We start from the raw sequence: 20,289 nt of genomic DNA, 5'->3' as shown, positions 1-20,289 counted from the left end.
ACCGGGAAGTAGAGGATTGTAGTGCAAACCAGCCGTTCACTGTAAGCTTTGAAAGGGGTATTATGTTAAAGAAAATATATCGCCTGACAGCAAGCTATATTGTTTTGCATGTTTTATTTATGATCTTATATCAACATTACACACCAAGTAAAGTTTAGAAAAAAAGTTTAGAAAAAAGGAGATCAGGAAGAACGGGACCTTTAAATGGCATAACGCAAACAATGTGCTGATAAATAACACACATATGAACGTTTAACAACCTACAAATAACATACTTTACTCTCAAAAAGTGTATTTAGCTTACAGATGGAGAAAAGTGCCTGTGTGCATCTATATACTAAACAAATTATAATTGTTACTTTGACTGTAGAAATCGAAACATTAAAGTTAATTTGAGTTAAAGTTGTTTTATTAGCTTATTAGTTTACCAGTTGATACATGATGACCAGAAAAATAAAGCTTGAAGTGACTTGTAAATGACCCACGGACGTGTAAGTAGTAAAACATCGCATACAAGTCGATATTCTGCAATTAAATACTTGACAAAACAATTAGCGGTAAATGCAGATCAGAAACAAGTTGCTTTTAAAACTTGATTTAAGTGGGTCGTAAAAAATCATATACATGCTACAAATTGGAATTGGACATCAAGATTTGCAGTATAAATCCAGCCTAAGCAGTGTGCCCCAAAAAAGCAGAAATGGCCCCTCACTGCCTTACCCCCCCCCCCCCAAAAAAAACCCACCACTGCATCAAACAAACAAAGGTTAAATTAAATTATAAATCACAAAAGACATTCTCTGGATAAAAACTTTAATCAGCACTGATACAATAAAGTTTCATTTTAAATAATTTTCTATAATCTATCAAAAGATAATAAATGTTCTTGATAAACAGTGATAGTAATTTGGTCATCTAACGTAAAGCACAAAAAACATTTAGGATTTAGAGTAATCAGATTCCCAATGTGTCTTCCGTCACATGACATTTCAGCAGGACATTCCCAGCCCTCACACACTGAGACAGATCTCCAACTGAAACACACACACACACACACACACACACATCATTTCTGATGAATCAAGGAGTCGATCGCTGTAAGAGGTAATGCCCAATACCCGTCACACATTACTGATCACGGTGTCTATTTACAGCTTTATATATTTAACATGTAGCATTATTTATTCAAGTAAATACACAAAGTATAACATAATGAATTGACAACTGTTTGTTTATTGTGAGGCAGCATAAGTAACATATTCCACTCCTTCTCTTAAACCATAGCTTCTGTCACTTATCAGTAGAGGACTAACAAGCAAAACGCAATGAAAATTCACATCTTCTGGTATGTCAAGAAATGCATACACAAAAACTACGTTGTTATGTTTTAAGGAACACAACAACTTTTGGGGATTTTATCTTATTCACCGTACCTCCCAGAGTTAGATAAGTCCATAGTAGGGCTGGGCGATTTGACCTAAAATCAAAACCTCGGTTAATCTAACATTTGACATCGGTTACGATTAATAAACGATTATGATTTTGCCTCATAGTTCACTGACAAGGTTGGAAAGTTTAGGGCACACTTTAAATTAGCCTGCAATGCAATTATTCACATTTTTCCCAAAATAACTGCATTACTGAAAAATATTAAATAGACTTAACTCTATGCAGATGTTGCATGTCATTATGTACAATTGATGAAACTTTCAGAATGGGAAGTTATGAACCAAAGAATCATACAACCCCCATGACTAATTATAGACATAAGATACATACATAATAAGTTGTATCCAGATAGCATATTGTAATGAGATGAGTAGGGCAAAATACATACTTGGACTGTATCCTTTACACGTTTCTTGTATTCAATCCATTTTTTCTTAACTGGGCACTGATGTCTAAGCCTTTTATTCTCATCTGTAATGCTTTTGGTGTTAATGTAGACTAGAAGTTCTCCCGTTCTTTCTCTTCGTCATCTCTGAAGTGTCTAATTAAACTCACGCGGGCGCGTCTTTTCGCGGTTTTGAGTGAGTGAGATGTGATGACATTACCCGGGCTGTTAGAGACCCATCGGTAGATTAAACTGAGCGCGTGTGCGGTAAAAACCCGATCGCGCATTCCGTATTTTTGTCACAGGTGCCTGAACATTCGCGAGTACTTCTTAAAAAAAGTACTGTGCTTCTTTTGGGCACTAGATGATCCTGTTAATCCTCAGTTAAACAGTGTTTGAGTTCTCCTCCATGTTTCACTGTGCCACTGACAGGGCGGAGTTACGCAACATCACACGCAGCAGTTTGTTTTTAAAGGGAAAGTATTAACAGGATTAAAAACCGAAATAACCGACATGATAAAATAATGTCGGTTAGAGGTTCTGAATTTCGGTTTCGGTTATTTTCCGATTAATCGCCCAGCCCTAGTCCATAGATACCCTTTACATCTTCGTGCATGCCGCAACATGGTCTGATGCACCCACTGCTAGCTTAGCTTAGCATAAAGACTGGAAGTAAATGGCTCCAGCTAGCATACTGCTCCCAATAAGGCCAACATTTTCCTATTTATATGTTGTGATTTGTATAGTCACAGTGTGTACAAATAACAAGGGCATATGAGACACAGACATCCTTCAACCGCACACATAACGGGAACCATACTCTCAGAAGACGAAGCACTGCTACTTGGGCGAAGTGATTAGTGCAACTCTGACCAAACTTACTGCTCCTTACCACGGAGCTTCTTGGGTGCTGCAAGCAAATTACTCGCCTTCTGAGAATATAGATCCTAGTATGCACACGATCAAAAGATGCCTGTGTCTCACAACCCTGCTAACTACACGACGTGACAATACAAATCACAACATTAGGCTAGCGGTGGGTGGGTTAGACAGTGTTACAGGACAAACAGAGATGAAAAGGTTTATGTATGGACTTACTCTAGGGGGAAGCCTACGTGTACAAGCTAAAATCAAAAAGTCAGGGTTAGGGTTAGGCAAAGCAGCATCACACTTAACTCGTCAACGGCGGGGAAAGACTTATCTCGTCAATTAAGAGAAAACATTTGCATGAAAAAAGTGTTCCTGATGAGTTTCGGTAATCTTGAATATCGTGAGTATCCACTAAATTTTTACCCAATTTATAAATCAACAAAAATGCTGGTTAGCTTTTCAAAAAAGGCTGGCGGGGAATGAGTTAATATTTTTGTCTTGTTATCTAAAAAAAATCTTAAATTAAGATGCATTTTCTTCATGAGCAAGAAAATACAGGTCTAGTTTTTAGACAAAAAAAAAACTAAAGTGAATTTGTGCCTAAAACAAGCAAATCTGCCAATAGGGTTAGAAAAATCTTGAATTAAGGTGTTTAAGCTCTTATGAAACAGCTGAAATTACATGCTTTTTGTCTAAACGACATACACAAATTAAAAGTGGTAGAGCTCCCATATACTTTGACACTCAGGGGTGACCTGTTTACAGTTTTTATATCGTAATTTGGGGGGGGGGGGGCGTGTATGGCACAGTGTTTCCTATCAGGTTAAGATAAAAAGGGAACTTATTTCATATTTTTTTGTCTAAAAACTAGACTTATTTTCTTGCTCATACATCTTAATTTAAGATTATTTGTACTGAAAACAAGACAAAAATACTAAAAGTCATTTTATGCTGTGCAGAGTTGTATTTGTAAAATTTGATATGCCTGCTGCAAGCCACCTCAGTTCAGATATAAAACAAAAACTCATTAAGGCAAGATCACAAAAAAATCATTATGGTAGATTATTGTGCTTCATACTGTAATCATCATCATTAATATTAATAATCCAGCGAAAGAAGATTTCAAACCGCATTCAGTCTACTTTAAGTCCAACTCCTTTATTTTAAAAGTGCGTAGTTTTGCTTCATCTGATCGTCTCTTGCGATCTGCTTTTTTAAGGAACTGCCAATCAAACTATTTAAAGCAATTATGGGCATATAAAGACTAATGGGTCAATCATAGCACAGACTTTTGCTACAAAAACTCAATATAATAAGAAGAGAACAGTCAGACGTTTGTTTTCAACTGAAGTTTCTGTGTTTTCTTATGCTTTTATTCATGTAAAGCTGCTTTGAAACTATTAAACAATTGTGAAAAGCACTATACAATGTGTTCCAAATTATTATGCACATGCCATTTTTGTTTATTTTTCCATACAGTCAGTAAGTTAAGACATTTGATTTTACTCTCAACACTTATGTGACAGTGTGGATGTTATTCTATTTAAATGAAATGAATACATGTCAAAAGATACTTTAATACTTTGAAAACTAAGCAAAATATGGTGTTTTAACTCTTTATGCAGAATGCACTTTAACCAAATTTATAAGTAAGGGATAATCCATGGCTGGCCATGCATTAAAGGATTTTAATGCACGACGTAGAGGTGAAGAACCACCCGACGCATAGGTATTGGTAGTTTAGTCATTTATTCTCCACTCACTTCCCCACAAGTCAAGAAAACCCAGCTGGAATACGACCTGTATGCCAGCGATGTGTGAGAAACTGTTGCACACAGACGCAAAAGAGGGAGGGCATCGGAATACGACAAACTTTCTGCATCTGTCACGCGTGCACGTATACATGCAGCTTCCAAAGCTCCACAACCACGGACAAGCGCTGATGGCTGCGTTTGACACATACGCAGTACAAATAATTTCTTATACAAATGATTACTTTACCAGGTTGTCAGGGCAGCACTGATTTGCATCATTTACAGGACATTCACAAATTCAGGATAGATCATGAAAAGTAAATGGACTGATAAATCAACTGTGCGCTGCTGCTTTTCTCACTTAAACTTAAACTATGACGACTTTCGCCACCCACAGTCTGCTCCATTTTAGCATTGGGTTATTTGTGCTTAATTATTTTCTCCCGTCGCTTGGGCCCCAACTGCACGTGGGCCCCTGGGCATGTGCCCATAATGGCCCTGCATATTGTATGAGAACTACAACTTGCTTAACTCTTTCCCTGCCGATGACGAGTATTTCCAGAAATCCGCTATTATCCACCAGGTGGATATAGGCAATTTATAAAACCCATAAATAGCTGTATGTCCGTGTACGTTTTGATCATCGTTCTGAATCTGATCTCAATCAAAAGTCCTTCATAAAAATGGAATTTTTCAATTCAATTCAATTTTATTTATATAGTGCTTTTCACAAAAGTCAATTGTTTCAAAGCAGCTTTTTTTATCTCAGCTTTTTGCTCAAAATTTGGTGTTTTTAAAGAAACCTACACATTCGAGATGTGATAAAAAGAGTCTTTGATTTGATATGTTTATATATTTAAAGAAAAACATTTTCTGGAAAGCATTAAACTTTTGTGAAAATCATGAAAAATGCTGGCGCTGGCTGGCAACTGTTTTAAAAAATGCTGGTGGCGAAAGAGTTAACAATTTGGAACAGCATATTTTTCAAAGTATTAAAGTATCTTTTAACTTTTTTACTTACTGACTGTATTTGAAAAATGAACAATGAATAAATGGCATGTGCATAATAATTTGGAACACAGTGTATAAATAAAATTGACTTGACTAGTAAAATATATAGATAAAAAATGAATGATCCTCACCTTTCTGAGAGCGGATCCATGACGCTGCCTTCATGGCCACAAACTGCCACTCAACCTCATCATCTTTTTTATAGGCGTGTAACCAGATCAGAGCGAGTACAGTGGCCCACACCTTCTGATCCACCTGAAACATCATTTACTATTGACCGCTACTGTGAACCATCATTGCTCTATCATATCAAATGCCTCATAAACACTTTGTATATAGCATGTAATCATATTTCTACCTGTGCTGGTTTCTGTTTGGTCACTTCGTCCTCTGTGCTCCCGATCACATGAGCCAATGTGGTGTTGAGCTCCCAGCATCCTGAGGCTTTCTGAAGAGAGACCAACTGCATTAAAGAGTCCTTCTGGGGTTCAGGTTCTGCTGAAAACACACACAAATAAAAAGATAAACTAGGATACAACACTTTCTTACAAGTACATCTCATATAAATCCAACCCCATCAAATCAGAGGAAAACTGAACAATGGTTTTGTCATTTACCCTCATTTAATGCTTCATCAGATTCACACTCTTCATCATTAGATGCCAGGGCACATGCTAAAAAACATGGATTATAGCATTCAGATAACACAAAGACCCAGAATAAGATATATATAAAATTTAAATTATGTTTCTTACGCATTGCTCCAAAATGTGCCAATTGGGGGACAGCGTCGTCTAAAAAAATTAATAGAAGGAAACAAATACTGTAAATGTAACACATTTTTAATGTGACCAGATGCTTTTATATGTGTGTTATATTTTACCACATCGCATAGGGACAGTCATCAGACGTTGTGGCATAGGTATAGAGGCTGACTGTGACACCCCACATCTCATCATAGGCATAGGGGCAGACATCGCACATCCCATCATAGGGCCAGACATCGCACACATGGCAAACATAGCTAGAAAAAAGCATTTCATTTTTTCAATTTATAAGGGGAATTTATAAAATTCACACAGAAAAATACACAAAATACAGAGACCCCCCCCACACACACACGCTGCATATTATTAGTTCTGTGGTTCTATAATTAAAATCAGTTAAGAGATTGTAGGGTTTCATTACGTAATAGGATGACCAGAAGCAGGGAAACGTGTTCTTTAAACACAAGTAATTGTTACATGGCACAGTGTTCAGTGTTATTCTTCTGTCTGTCTGTCTGTCTGTCTGTCTGTCTGTCTGTCTGTCTCTTTTCTCTATAGACCCCTTCACGGTTCACGTCACAGGCGATTCCCACTGCGCATGTCGGGGTCATTAAAGTCATTACAGCAGATTGAGTTGTGTATTACTCGGTATCGTTAAAAATGCCTACTTACGTCGTGGGCTGTGAAAATCACACCAGGTCTTCCGTTAAGTTTTCGCTATTCATGCAGAATCTCAAAAACAAAAAAATACAACATCTGCGGCTGCAAGCAATTAACGTGCAGACTGGAACAATACAAATATCAAAGAGGCTTGTGTTTGTAGTGCTCACTTCAGTTGAGGCAAGTCATCATTTTTCAGCCCTGTTATACTAAATATAAAGCCTGGATGGTATGAACAGTTTGACCCCATGCTGCGCGCGCACCCGATAGTCATTCAACGTTTACAAACCTTGAAGGGGTCTGTAGTCTGCTGTCTCAGCTTCATTCAGGTGGTTATTATTATTATGTCATTTAATGACGAATGCAGTTGTATACGTGTCGAGAACATTTGGTTACAATCATCTCATTTTTGACAGAAGTTTTGCATCTGAATTCTTCATTTATTCCTTGTCCTGTTGCCTAGTTGCTTTGTGATTGTGTTATTTGGCACTTTTGGGGTAACCGGGTAGCTTGCTTTATTAGGTTGAGCTAACAAATCTTTCTTTGGGGCTCAAAAACATCGCTTTCTCTTACTTTCCAACTCGCTTTCGACATGGCATTCTGGAAAGTTGAAGTATTTTCAGCTCGCTAAAAGAACGCGTCACACTTTATTTGAGCACGCTTGCCACGTGTCTACATTCAAAATAACATATTTGCACACACAAAAGGCGCGAAATGTGAATCCCCCCTTACAGTGTTTTAAACTGTATTAAAAATTGCCATGATTTTATTTTTTCTTGATTGTTCTGTGTTTTATTTGTTTCTATTTTATGTAAAACTGATTTGTAACAATAAACAATTGTGAAAATGTCATATAAATAAGTTTAAATCAAACTGAACAGACGCTGTTGCCTCACAGCAAGAAGGTTCACGGTTTGAGCCCCGGCTAGGGCAGGTGGTCTTTCTATGTGCAGTTTTCCTTTTCTCCCTGTGTTAGTGTGGGGTACTCCGGTTTCCTCCCACAGGCCAAAAACATGCAAGTTAGGCAAATTGGAGATACCAAATTGTCCCTCCCCAAACTGTGTAACCTGTGAATAAAACTTATGTAAGGATTAACTGGTTCTCACCATGAACATAACCGTAGATGCTGGAATGGCTTAAAGAAATAAAGGAAGAAGAAACAACTGAACAGACGCGCACACACACACACACACACACACACACCTACACAAACACAAGGTGCGTTACAATTGACATTGTCCCTAAGAAGTGTTCACTCCTCCCTACTCCCTCAGCATGGGATATCAGTTATATTGGACTTCACTGACTATAATCGCTAATTTGGAACGTCCAAAAACATCATCAGAAAAGGCAACGGCAGGGTCACGTAGATTATAATACAACATACTTCACTTTTAAGATGAAAACAGATATTTTTGCGAAACACAGATTGTTTCAAGAATATAATCTTGATGCTGCAGGTCATTCCTCCTGTGCAGCTAGAGTAGGTTAGCAGGCTCTCTACGGCGAACAATAGAAGTTGGTCAGCAGCGTGTTTTAACTTCCTGAAGAAGTAAAGTCTCTGTTGTGCTTTTCCCACCTGTTGGGAGACGTGTGTAGACCATGTGAGGTCAGCGGAGATGTGCAGTCCAAAAAATTTTAAGCTTTCTACCCTCGTCTCCAAGTATGCAGAGGGCAGAGTGCTCGGTGCGTTTTGATTTCCTAAAGTCCAAAAAAAATGTCCTTTTTGTTTTTTTGATGTTTATGTCCAAATTGTTGTAAGAGCAGAGCACACCATTCTGTGAAATGGTGAACCTGTAGTCTCGATGTTGTCTGTGTTTGTGGGATGAATGGAAGAGCAATCACTGGTGGTGAAGGAGTAGAGGAGCGGCTAAGAACCTTGTGGTGCGCTTGTGTTCAGAATGAGAGTAGATCATTCAATTTCATTGGGTTTTGTTATTGAGTGAGAAAATCTAATATTCATGTGCCCAGGTTGCTTAACTTTAAAACCAGTATATGGGGAACAACTGTATTAAAAGCTCACCTAAAATCCACAAATAGCCTTCTTACATGGGTGTTCCTCTGATGCTGTGATGACTGCATCCTTTGTCAATCTGTTTGCTTGATATTGATGAGTCTCTCAAAACATTTAGTGACGATAGAGATTAAGGCAACTGGTCGATAGTAGGGGTGTAACGATATTGCGCAGTACACACTATAATACCTGTCTGATATAAATTCTGAACCGCCAGGGCAATATTATGACTATTAACTATTTCACATACTACGGCTATTGATCAAGTCCTTATCAATCTAAAAATAAATCACAGTTTGAGTCATTTATAACATGCATTTGAGATCACTACAGACACGCACAGAAAGAAACTAACGCATACAGAAACACACGCGTACACAGACAGACACAACCAAACAGAAAGAGACACACTAACGTTGTGTTGGTATAGTCCTCTGCAGCAGTGGTCCTGTCACAGTCTCTCTGCTGTCTTTATTAACTCCAATGAAAGCTGTATGAACACTGCTGACTCCAGCCTGAACACTGAGATCCACGATTCTTTTCTTAATCTCCTCCACATCTGCACCTCCTGCTCTCTCCTCCTGCTCCAGACAGCGGATCACAGTCCGAGCAGCCAGCCGGTGGATGGACAACCTGTAGCGCAAGTGAGGTCACACGGTGAGATGGTAGCAATGTAAAAGTACTTTCATATCAGATTGTCTTGATCACCAGACCCGAGTGTCCTGAGGTGCTTTCACCAACTGAATTCATAAATTAATTAGCTAATTAGTTATGGCGAAAAATAATGCCAAAAAATGTATAATGTATTTAACGCACACAATCAAGTCAGTGCTACATAGTCACAAAAGTTGATAATTTCACATGCTTTCAGGTAATGACAATGTAAATATTTAAGCACGAGAGGCGAAACAGATCTCAATGCAGTGCTCATAAGCCATTTAAGAACTTTGTGCGTGTTAACAAGTGAAGAGACATATGCGCTAAATTAGAGAAAAAGTGATGGGTCCAATATCATTGGTCCTAAAAAGTGTGGGTCTTTAAAATAACATAAAAAAAACATGTTAATAACATCAAATCACATCTTTTATTTACAGCATATGTAGTATTATTTTATATTTGATTACTTAATTCATGTTTTTTTTTTAAATGCAATTCATTAGATTAATTAATCAGCACATCATGTAATTTATTAGATTTTAAATGTACTTTCATTTGACAGTCCTAATAAATTCATAAACATCTCATTTTGTGTTCATACGAGTTAGGTAGACATTCCTGTTGGGTGAACCGTCGCTTTAAGAGTATTTCTTCAGTATTTCTTTTTCACAAATCTTTTGTAACAGGTAATAGCAGTAACCATAGTACTTTTTCTCATGTATTTTTTTTTTGGGGGGGGGGGGTTCCGAGTCCAAGTCTAACAAGAACAACGGTATTTAAAGTCTTCGTAGTAATAATAAACAGGCTTGCAAAACTCCATGCAACTATGATGGAGTGCTTGTAATGTGTAATGTACAGAAACACATCTTCAGCTTTTTTTGAGGAGACTAAAGTCCTGAAGTCATTAGATTAGGGTTAGAAGTCAGGATTTAATTTAATTTAGATTTAGGAGATCCTGAAGCTGCCTGCTAGTGCTCAAGTGAAAGGGGACTTTACCCTAAAAACTTGACACTTCAGCTTATATTTTTATACATTTGCACAGTACTGTATATTTTTATGTTTTAGTTCCCCTAAAATTGTATAATATCATACCCATTATATAGTACGTCCTGTATAGAATCAGCTATGTCTAGCTCTCTCTCTCTCAAGTGTTTTTTCCTCGGGACTATAAACGCCGGGAGGTTTATTCTTCTAGGAGTTTTTTCAACCCCTGGGAGTCAGCTGACATTGCCTTAACTTAGCACCCTCTTCTATACATTACATTATTACTATTTATGTTTCAGTTGTATTGATTGAAACTTCCACTTTCCAGTTAATCAAAGAAATCACCAAATTCACTTATTGTCATAACACAAAATCAAATAATTAAAGCCAGAAAGGATATAATCTGTTGTCTGATGGTCATAAACCCTAAAGATACAACCCATACTGTATATAAACATAAAACAGAGAGGTGTGTGGATGTTACCCTGTGTCTTCAGCTGGTTTAAGATTGAATGTGAGATTGTTAGTGACTGCTTGATCTTTCAGACTGTATTTCACCATCACAGTTCCAGCAGAGCCTCCTGAACTCTACAACACAAAGAAAACTTCAGGATCAGTAAATTTAATGTCAGACTCTTCAGGACCGTTCTGCTTCTAAGAGCCAGATTATTTCACTTTCCAAATGATCTTAATGAAGACACAACAAACCAATATGCTGCTGAGAAACACAATGTGCTATCAATTCTAGATCCCTGCACTCTGCCAATGAGAGACATCTTGTGGTGCCATCCCAGAAAAAAATCACGTACCTTCTCTGGATCTGTCCCACATCTGTGCAATGATCTGCCTGCTGTGACAAGATCTGCTGATTCTTTACCTGTCTTTAAGAATCTCTACTACCAACGCCTGTCTCACTGATTTCTTTAATTTCTCTTTCTATCTTTTTCTCATCTGTCCTTAAAAATAACTTAGCTTTGTATACAGTGTTGGGCATGATGAGACTAGTTTTAGTGCACTTATGTACTGCTGCTATTGTGTTGTTTTAATTACTTCTATTGTTTAACTCATTTGTAAGTTGCTTTAGATAAAAGCGTCTGCTAAACGACTAAATGTAACTCTCATGAGGTAACTGATGACTTTAAATAAACCAATAACTAACAGAAGGTACAGAGATGCAGTCGCCCTCTATCTGAAATTGTACAATACACAAAAAGTCTGCTATTTCAGAAGCTTAACTATGATAAAAAAAACCTTTAACAGTCCAGCTGTGGGCTGCAGTCCCTGTATTAAATGCTTTTCAATTCTCTTCCCTTTTAATAAATACATGACAAGTGCTTTCACCTCTCCTTTAAGCTGAGCATAAATGAGTGCCCTTTGACCCTGGAAGAGAACATTGATGGGCGGGGACAGCATGTCAACAGTAACACCCTCGGGGACGTCCCATTTCACAGAGATATTTTCAACCGCAGGCTGAAGAGCAAATCTGAGAGATTGCATTACCTGACAGAGAAAACAACAACAACAAAAAGAGACATTTAAACTCTCAAAAATTGAACTTCATGTTCTGAATCTATCTACTTGCTTTCCCTTTTTTATGAAAATGTCAATAATGTTTACATTTATTAAAAATATTTTGCAAGCATTTGTTCTCTGTTCCATTGTGTTGTGTTGCTCATAGGGTAGTGCTGCTCATACCGTATCTTGAGTTGTGAATATTGTCCTGTGAATATTGTACACTGAATAGTCATGTATAGTGCCTCTAATGTATAAAACTCATGCATAGATCTGTACATTGAGACTGTTTCAAAGGGGAAACGGGTCATAAATTATTTAAAGTAGCAGCACGTAAGGGCTGACCTCTAGTGGTTGAACTTGGTTACAAGTAAATTCAAAATATTGGTGATGGTTTATTCTCCGCCCCCTCTCAGGTTGGTAAACACATGCATGAGCGCAACTGACAAGGAATTTTTACATTTGAGCATTTTTTTTTGTCGTCCGCAAATTACAAACCTGCTCACGTGGATTTCAGAGGTGGCATTTAGGGTCTCATTTAAGTAACCGTGATGATTGGCAACCCAACTGTTGAAATACACTATTGGCTAGCAGGATCACGCAGATCAAAACAAAAACAGATATTCCCAACTAACAAGTAAGATTTCAAAAAGAGAATTGTTTTCAATGCATGTTTCCTAAATATCTATAAATCTATTGTAGCATTTTTTTTTTTAGTAGAGTAAATATTTCAATACAGCTCATTTAATTTAGTATGTTTTTGGGCAAACAAAATGTCATTAATAATACAAGAACACCTCATTAAACATAATAAAATAAACATGTCATGACCTCTTTAATGTGTTTTTATTGTAAAATCTGTGTGTAGTCTTACTTTAGGCTGCATGCGGTCAACACCTGAGATGAACTGGGCGTGACCAGAACCTTCCCTGGCCATTCCTGTGATGAGGGCTGTACTCGCACCCTCACCGATCCCAAATGAAAAACACCTGAAGGCGCAACAGTACACACACACACACATATATGATAACTCTCAAGACGATTTTGGATGTTTATGTACTTGGTTAATGCAGAATAGATCTGATTATGCTGCTGTAGAGAAACTTCAAAAAGCTTTGCTGTTATTTAAAGATGCACAGAGAAGCCACTGAGTACAATGTAAAACATGTTGTAGCTGTGCAAACAGACCTGCGTGATACATGACATGAGAACGATGGAAAGTCTCACACACACTTGTTTGCAAAAAGTTTGCAGTTAGGCATGTGAACTTACTAGCTGGCATATTAAGATAACATTAAGATCCGCTTGCACCACTCAGAGCTTCAGTGCTCAAATTGAAATATTGTGACCCATACAGTATGTGCACCCACCTGTGAGAAAAAGCATGACTTTTCACCAGATCCAACACCTCCTTAGTGTTCCACACCTCTCCATCAGTGAACATAAATAACTGCAAAGAAACGTCTGATTAACGGGCCTTATAAACCCTGACACGTTCTGAAAATCACTCGCTCCTGAAAGCATCTGTGCAGGTAAGAGGTCAAAGTGTAGATATGTTTTTGGATGTGCTGTACCTGTCTAGGGTGATCAGGGTAACATGGCTGACTGTAGATGTGTTTTAAAGGCTGTAAAATTTCTGTGCCGCCCATGTCTGCTTTTATGTCCTTTACTCTCTTCAGAGCCTCTTCCATGGTGTCCTCAGTGTACACAACACTCTGACTGCAAACGCACACAATCACACACACACACACCAGAGTGTCACACAGTACAAGACTAAATCACTTCTGAAAAATATTTTACATTTAGTTACTAACGGGAAGAAGGACTCGAAATTAGAGCCAAATCCGTAGATATTGAAGTAGCATCCCATGGGCAGACTCTTCAACAGTAAGAGTAAAGTGTCCTACAAGGAGATTTGTATAGAAATGTAAACGTGTCCTAACAGAGAATACACTTACACATAAATGCACTTTATTTGAAATCCTTGATCTTCCTTTTGCACTCTCTATGCGCATCTGTGCTCCGTTCCCGTTATGCATCATGCAGTCCATACTGCCTGATCGGTCAACCACAAAAACAAACTCGCCTCGAGAGGACAGAGATGACATCACTTCTGCAGGAAACTCTGGATACAAACTGATCATGACCACTGGATCCTTCATTAGAGAACCTAAAATACAGAGAGAAACTAAATTAATTTGTACACTTTAAACCCAAATTAGTTGTTTTTACTAGAAAATTGCATGTACACCAGTTGCCTTCAAAACAGATTAGGTTGTATGAACACAAAACCTAAAATAGATGCAGTGGACAAATCAAGCTTAAATCAGGCGTCTTTACTCTTTTAGATCTTAGCTCTTTTAATTCTTTTGGATCTTAGCTCAGCCTTCAATACGCTTGACCACAAGCTCTTAATAACCGGCTTTTGGTGTATCGGTGACTACTCAGTTAACTCTTTAACCACCATTGACGAGTTATCTCGTCAATTAAGAGAAAACATTTGCATGAAAAAACGTGTTCCTGATGAGTTTTTATGGTTACCCAATTTAAACAAAAAACTCAAGCAAAAAGTTATTTACTAATTTTAAACTATGTATACGTTTTGATAATCGTTCTGAATCTGATCTGTAATGAAATTCCTTCACAAAAATGCAATTATTTCATCTTTATTTTTAAGAAGAGTTTATAAGCAGAGAAAAAATATAGATAGGAAAACATTTTTAATTTTTTTTCCTGTTTTGTTTGTTTGTTTGAAAGCAGAGGGCCTGTCCTTTCATTTGTTATATTTGTATGTTTATATTTTTTAGAATAAATTTTCCTGGAAGGCATTTTGTGAAACTTTTGTGAAAATCACAAAAAATGCTGGCTGGCAGCTTTAAAAAAAGCTTGAGGGGAATGAGTTAAAAAAGTGAAAACTTAAATCACTGACACCTTTTAATAAAAATAAAGCATAATATAATTCATGAACAATCAGATGTCAATCTTAAAACTTTATGTGGTACCTGATTGGGCTGTGGTTACACCGGCCTCCACTACAGCAGTGGGCTGATGGGTATTTTTATAGTATAAAAACAGCTCAACATCCTTATCAAACATGTGACCAGGACTCAGATTCACCTGCACACACAAACAGACATCAAACACCAAGAATTGATTGATGATCACAGACTTACAGTAAAGTAATCTCTCTAAACACACACAAGCACAGACGCACGCACGCACGCGCGCAGACGCACACACGCGCGCAGACGCACACACGCGCGCAGACGCACACACACTCTTTCTGTCAGTACCTTTGCTTGCGTGTGATCAGAGTTGAGGAACACCAGAGGATCCAGAGTGCAGCTGGACTCAACTTTGGAGATGGGGTTTGATGACATCACATCAACATTAAGGGACAGTGTGTATGGAATCCCTCCACAAACTGGCGTCACCTGAGAAGCTCCACCAGCTACTAAATCTGACAGACAGACAGACAGACAGACAGACAGTAACTTGTCTGTTCATTCATTCTAGTGTTTGTTTACTTTGGGTTAGGTTAGGTTGGTTTGATTCCCTCTTATAAACTATATATCACTATACAACACACTCTTTTTTTTACTAATGTCTTGGCAACGCACTGTAACTTTGTCTAGCCAATAAAATATGCTTGAATTGAACTGGCAGACCTGTAACTATACAACAACACTAAATTGAGTTCTGTAGCCTGTTGCATAATCTGCACTGACTAGTCTTTGCAGTACAACTTTCTTCTTAATTTTTTTCCTGTCAAGTCTGGTCACAACTTTAAGTCAGTTACACAAAGGTAGATTGGTCTAACCCTAATCTGAAATGTGAGAGAGTGATTACTATCCCTAACCCTAACTGCTAATTGCTCAGACTGGTCAGTGTCTGTATTCTCAGTCCTATGTGTCAGTTTCTAATTCTTCAGATGTGACTAGAAATTCATTCACCAGATGCTGCAGTCTCGGTCTAACAAAGAATGCAAATCAAAGTATCTGCGCTTCCAAATATAAATGCTTGTTTGCCTACAAAAATGAATTGCAACATTTGAAGAAAATATAGTAAATAAATACTAGTTGATATCATCTTAAAATGTTGTCTGTGCTACAAGTTAGTTCAGCAGAAAATCTGTCTGAAATGTTCAGAGAAAAGAAGACAAGATCAAAACAATACTGCAGTTATAACACAACACCGAGCACGAGCAGACCAACCTAGGAAGGGCGTGGCTCATGAATGTAAATTACCTCGCGTCCCTACCACAACACTTCATGATTAATATTCATGAGACAAACCTGTTCATACATGTACATACTGTGCATTGTTAGTTTAGCAGTAAATCTGTCTAAAATGTTGCACCTGCTGGTTTGTATCGTGGGTTGAGTACAGCTGGTAAACAGAAGCGCAGGGAGTGGTCGGCCTGAATCACGAGCTCTGTGACGTACACAATAGTGATGGTGGCGGTCTGACCCGGTGACAAACATCCCACCGTCAGTTTGAACACATCAGAACTTTCATCGCTCTCCTCCAACAGAAACGCCTGCTGACCCGAACTCACGGCATCATCGTATTGATCCCTCGCCTGCAAAATGACAAAAGATCACATGATCCAACAAATCTACTGTTACCTTCTCACCATTATTATATTACACCAGGCCTTTGCACTATTCTTTATTGCCAGACAAATAAGACACCATCATTCCCATTGGCAAAAAACTAAGAATAATGGGTGGCTGTAAAAAAAAAAGATTATTTTTCAAGAGGAATTATTTTGTTTACAACTTTTTGTCTTAAAACAGAAATATTTTCTAGTGTAATCTGAAGTGACATTTAGAAGAAATCATGAGTTCAAAGAAGCCCAGTTTATTAAAGACCAGCAGCGTGTGTTTGTGTCTCATATAGCTGTAATGTGTTTGTCAGTTTTTGGACTCGCCTTCTGCTTGTCTTGGACCTCAGCAACAATCTCCTGATCACCAATCTTGGCACTAAAGTGACAGACAGCGGCATCAGCGGGCAGCGGGAACACAAACACGGCTTCGAGGGAACGCTCTTCTTCATTCACATACTGCAGACTGGACGTGATGGTACCAACGTGATCCTGAACCTTCAACTCCACCGAGATGCTCTTCAGAGGAACTGAGAGAAACACCACACGGACGGACACACGCACGCACACACACAGTATCTCATTATTGATAAACTATCTGTAAACAATGAAGTTTAAAAAAATTAATAAATCATTGCTCTCTCTCTCTCTCTCTCTCTCTCTCTCTCTCTCTCTCTCTCTCTCTTTCTCAGTCTGTACTGACGAAAGCCAAAGATAAATCTCTGGTCTCCACCCTCTGAGTATTTCATCAGACCAAAGACAAAAACATTGCGACCTCTCTACATTCCAGTTGTCAGACACTTAACAACACTGCTTTGAGTGATTGTGTTAACAAAACAAAAAGTGTTCAATCAGATTCAGCACGACATTGATCTGACGTAAAGTTACGCTTACAAACATCGAGTTTCTTTTCATTTAAAAGAAACGAGTTTGTTCCCCATAATGTTTTTAAGATTGTGGGTGGTCTTGACTTTCTTTTGACTTGTAATTTTTTGCCTTCAAAATTACCCCTAAAATTATCAAAATTTCATGAGCAAGCACTCTTAGCCTGGAAATTGTGCTTTGTACACAATTTTTCTCCTCACAAAATGAAAATTTGGAATAACGAATTAATCACAATTAAAGGTAAAAGTATATTCTTGGAGAAATGGTTAAATTATGGTTTAATCTATTTAAGTGATTTATTTGATTCATCGTTTAAAATATATTCTTATGATTCTTTTTTGTTGAAATTTAGTTTTCCTGTAAAACCTAAAGAATTTTCAGCAGTAGTCAAAGCTATCCCTTCTGGGCTTATTAATTAAATGAGCAGCCATATGACTTATTATAAGATTGATAATAAAGATTGTAACTTTCTTATAAATGGTAAAAATATTTTTGAAAAAAAATGCACTAATAAAGATATTAGACAAGTTTTTCATGAAAGGAAGAGAGTTATTCCAAGAGGAAAATTTTATTGGAATTCCATTCTAAGAGATGTAATTTGGTGTAAAGCATGGTTGCTGCCCTATAAATTTTGTATTTCAAATAAAGTGAGAGAAATTCATTTGAAGATATTACACAAAATATACCCAACTAATTTACTACTTTCTAAATTTATGGACATTGGGAACGAATGTTCATTTTGTAATAATACTGAGGAGTCTTTATGTCATTTATTTTTTGATTGCCAAAATGTTCAGGCATTTTGGAATGAATGTTTTTCTGTCCTATCAACTAAAACTAACACAGTCATAACATTTAATATGAAATATATTATTTGTTACTTTGAGAATGATGATAAAAACATTTACAATTTGGTAAATTTCTTCATTTTGTATGGCAAATTCTTTATTCATAAATGTAGATTGTTAAAATCTCATCCTTTACACCTGGTTTTCTTAAAAGAAATCACTCTTTTAATGAAGTCTCTTAAACTTGTTAAAAATGTAAAAGGTACATGTATTGTTAATGTCTATGAGTCTGTATTTGGCGTCCTGTGAATGTCTTCTATTTTATTTTTATTACTATTTTGTTATTCAACTTTGGAAGTTTCTATTTTGATGCCTGTTTTCTGTATTAATGTTCATATGTTCTCTAATAAAAAAATAAAAATAAAAAACGAGTTTGTTTGTTTGTCAGTGTGATCAAGATTGAAAGCATTTTCAGAAAATCTATGAATTTCTACCGGGCATGTTCTTGTCAGACACGAGACCACAGCAGTTCTCCATCCTGAATCCTGAATCCTAAATCTGATGTTTGAAGAAATAAACATTCATTCACTGCACATTACATTCCATCTGATCTGTCTGTATCATATTTCATGTAACCTACATAGAGAAACAGTTGCCTATTATTTGTTTGATTTAAATACGTATTGGAAATTTAAATATGAGGAAATATAAAAGCAGAATACATGTTTAACACAAACACAACAACTAAAAGCGCTGATGTCACTGTGACGATCACCTGATGTTTGAAGAAAATAAAAATAACTCGCACAAAAGTCCTTCCGGTCTGAAAAATCCTCAGCAACTTCAGTAAACGAGTGAACGCGCTGCGCTTTCTGAAGGACTCCGTACAAAGATTCAGAGAAAAGACGACAATCCTGCAGTTATAACACAACACCGAGCACGAGCAGACCAACCCAGAAAGGGCGTGGCTCATGAATATAAATTAGCTCGCGTCCTAACCTACCACAAAACTTCATGATTCATATTCATGAGCCTAACGTGTCCATACATGTACATCCTGCGCATTGCTGCCAATTGAATCAAGGGTTTGCACATGACGTCACCGTCGGCGAGAGAGACTGCGGTTACGCCCACTGAGTGGCAAAAGACAGAGCGGCAGCATTTGAGTACAGGGAGACATCGGCGACAGATGCTTGGAAAATGTAACTAATGTAAATAAGTATTGTCCACATCTGCTATCAAGTCCAACTAAATTCAAATTAAGCTGATAATAGTCAGTTTTACTGGCAATTTCGCAGCACCCGCTGTTAAAACCAGTTATTTTGTTGAACGTTTGCCACTCAACAGGGCGTGTTCCGGCGTGGTCACGTGGAAAAGTGACGTCAATGCATACCCTCTATATAGAGACATATGTTAAAACTTAAAGGGGACATATCATGAAAATCTGACATTTTCCATGTTTAAGTGCTATAATTTGGTCCCCAGTGCTTCTATTAACCTAGAAAATGTGAAAAAGATCAACTCAGTAACTTAGTTTTGATAAACCATTTTCTGCAAGCATGTGAAAAAATAGGTCTTCCAAATGTCTCACCTTGTGATGTCAGAAGGGGATAATCCCGCCCCTTAATCTGCACTATCCAACCACGGCACTACCATTTAGTGCGTGTAACTGACATTAAGAGGTCACCTCATTTCAAAAACGGCACATTTTTGCTCACACCTACAAAGTGGCAATTTTATCACTTTATAATAAATGATCTATATGGTATTTTGAACTAGAACTTCACATACATGCTCTGGGGACACCAAATATTTATTTGACATTTTAAAAAAGTCTTGAAAGAAACTTCCCCTTTAAGAAATTAAGATTAAATAGAGTTCAAAGAGTGAAGTCTGGCTTTTATTATTTCTATAAAGTTTAAAAAGTAAGCCTAACAAACATTATTT

The 20,289-nt window shown here is 37.4% G+C and overlaps 1 protein-coding gene across 2 annotated transcripts; it reads right to left on the bottom strand.

The window, feature by feature from the left end:
• Positions 1-752: 752 nt before the first annotated feature.
• On the bottom strand, positions 753-19,308 carry LOC129434292 (von Willebrand factor A domain-containing protein 5A). Of its 2 annotated transcripts, none has more exons than XM_055193224.2 (20): positions 19,118-19,308; positions 18,837-18,900; positions 16,997-17,199; positions 16,423-16,645; positions 15,357-15,523; positions 15,066-15,180; positions 14,058-14,233; positions 13,878-13,966; positions 13,638-13,782; positions 13,434-13,513; positions 12,938-13,052; positions 11,893-12,051; positions 11,036-11,139; positions 9,326-9,543; positions 6,353-6,493; positions 6,225-6,263; positions 6,087-6,143; positions 5,828-5,967; positions 5,601-5,724; positions 753-1,034 (listed from the first exon to the last, which is right to left on the bottom strand). In XM_055193224.2, exons 2-20 carry the CDS (start codon positions 18,877-18,879, stop codon positions 955-957), a joined length of 2,418 nt encoding a protein of 805 aa, XP_055049199.2. In that variant the 5' UTR covers positions 18,880-18,900; positions 19,118-19,308; the 3' UTR covers positions 753-954. The 2 variants fall into 2 exon arrangements, with proteins under 2 accessions (XP_055049199.2, XP_055049200.2); XM_055193225.2 differs by having other exon boundaries at positions 5,828-5,964.
• Positions 19,309-20,289: the final 981 nt, after the last annotated feature.

The sequence above is a fragment of the Misgurnus anguillicaudatus genome, chromosome 6 (genome assembly GCF_027580225.2).
Source record: "Misgurnus anguillicaudatus chromosome 6, ASM2758022v2, whole genome shotgun sequence".
NCBI classification, from domain to species: Eukaryota; Metazoa; Chordata; class Actinopteri; order Cypriniformes; family Cobitidae; genus Misgurnus; species Misgurnus anguillicaudatus.
The sequence above is the reverse complement of the archived record's forward strand: the minus strand, read 5'-3'. Positions and strand labels throughout refer to the sequence as shown.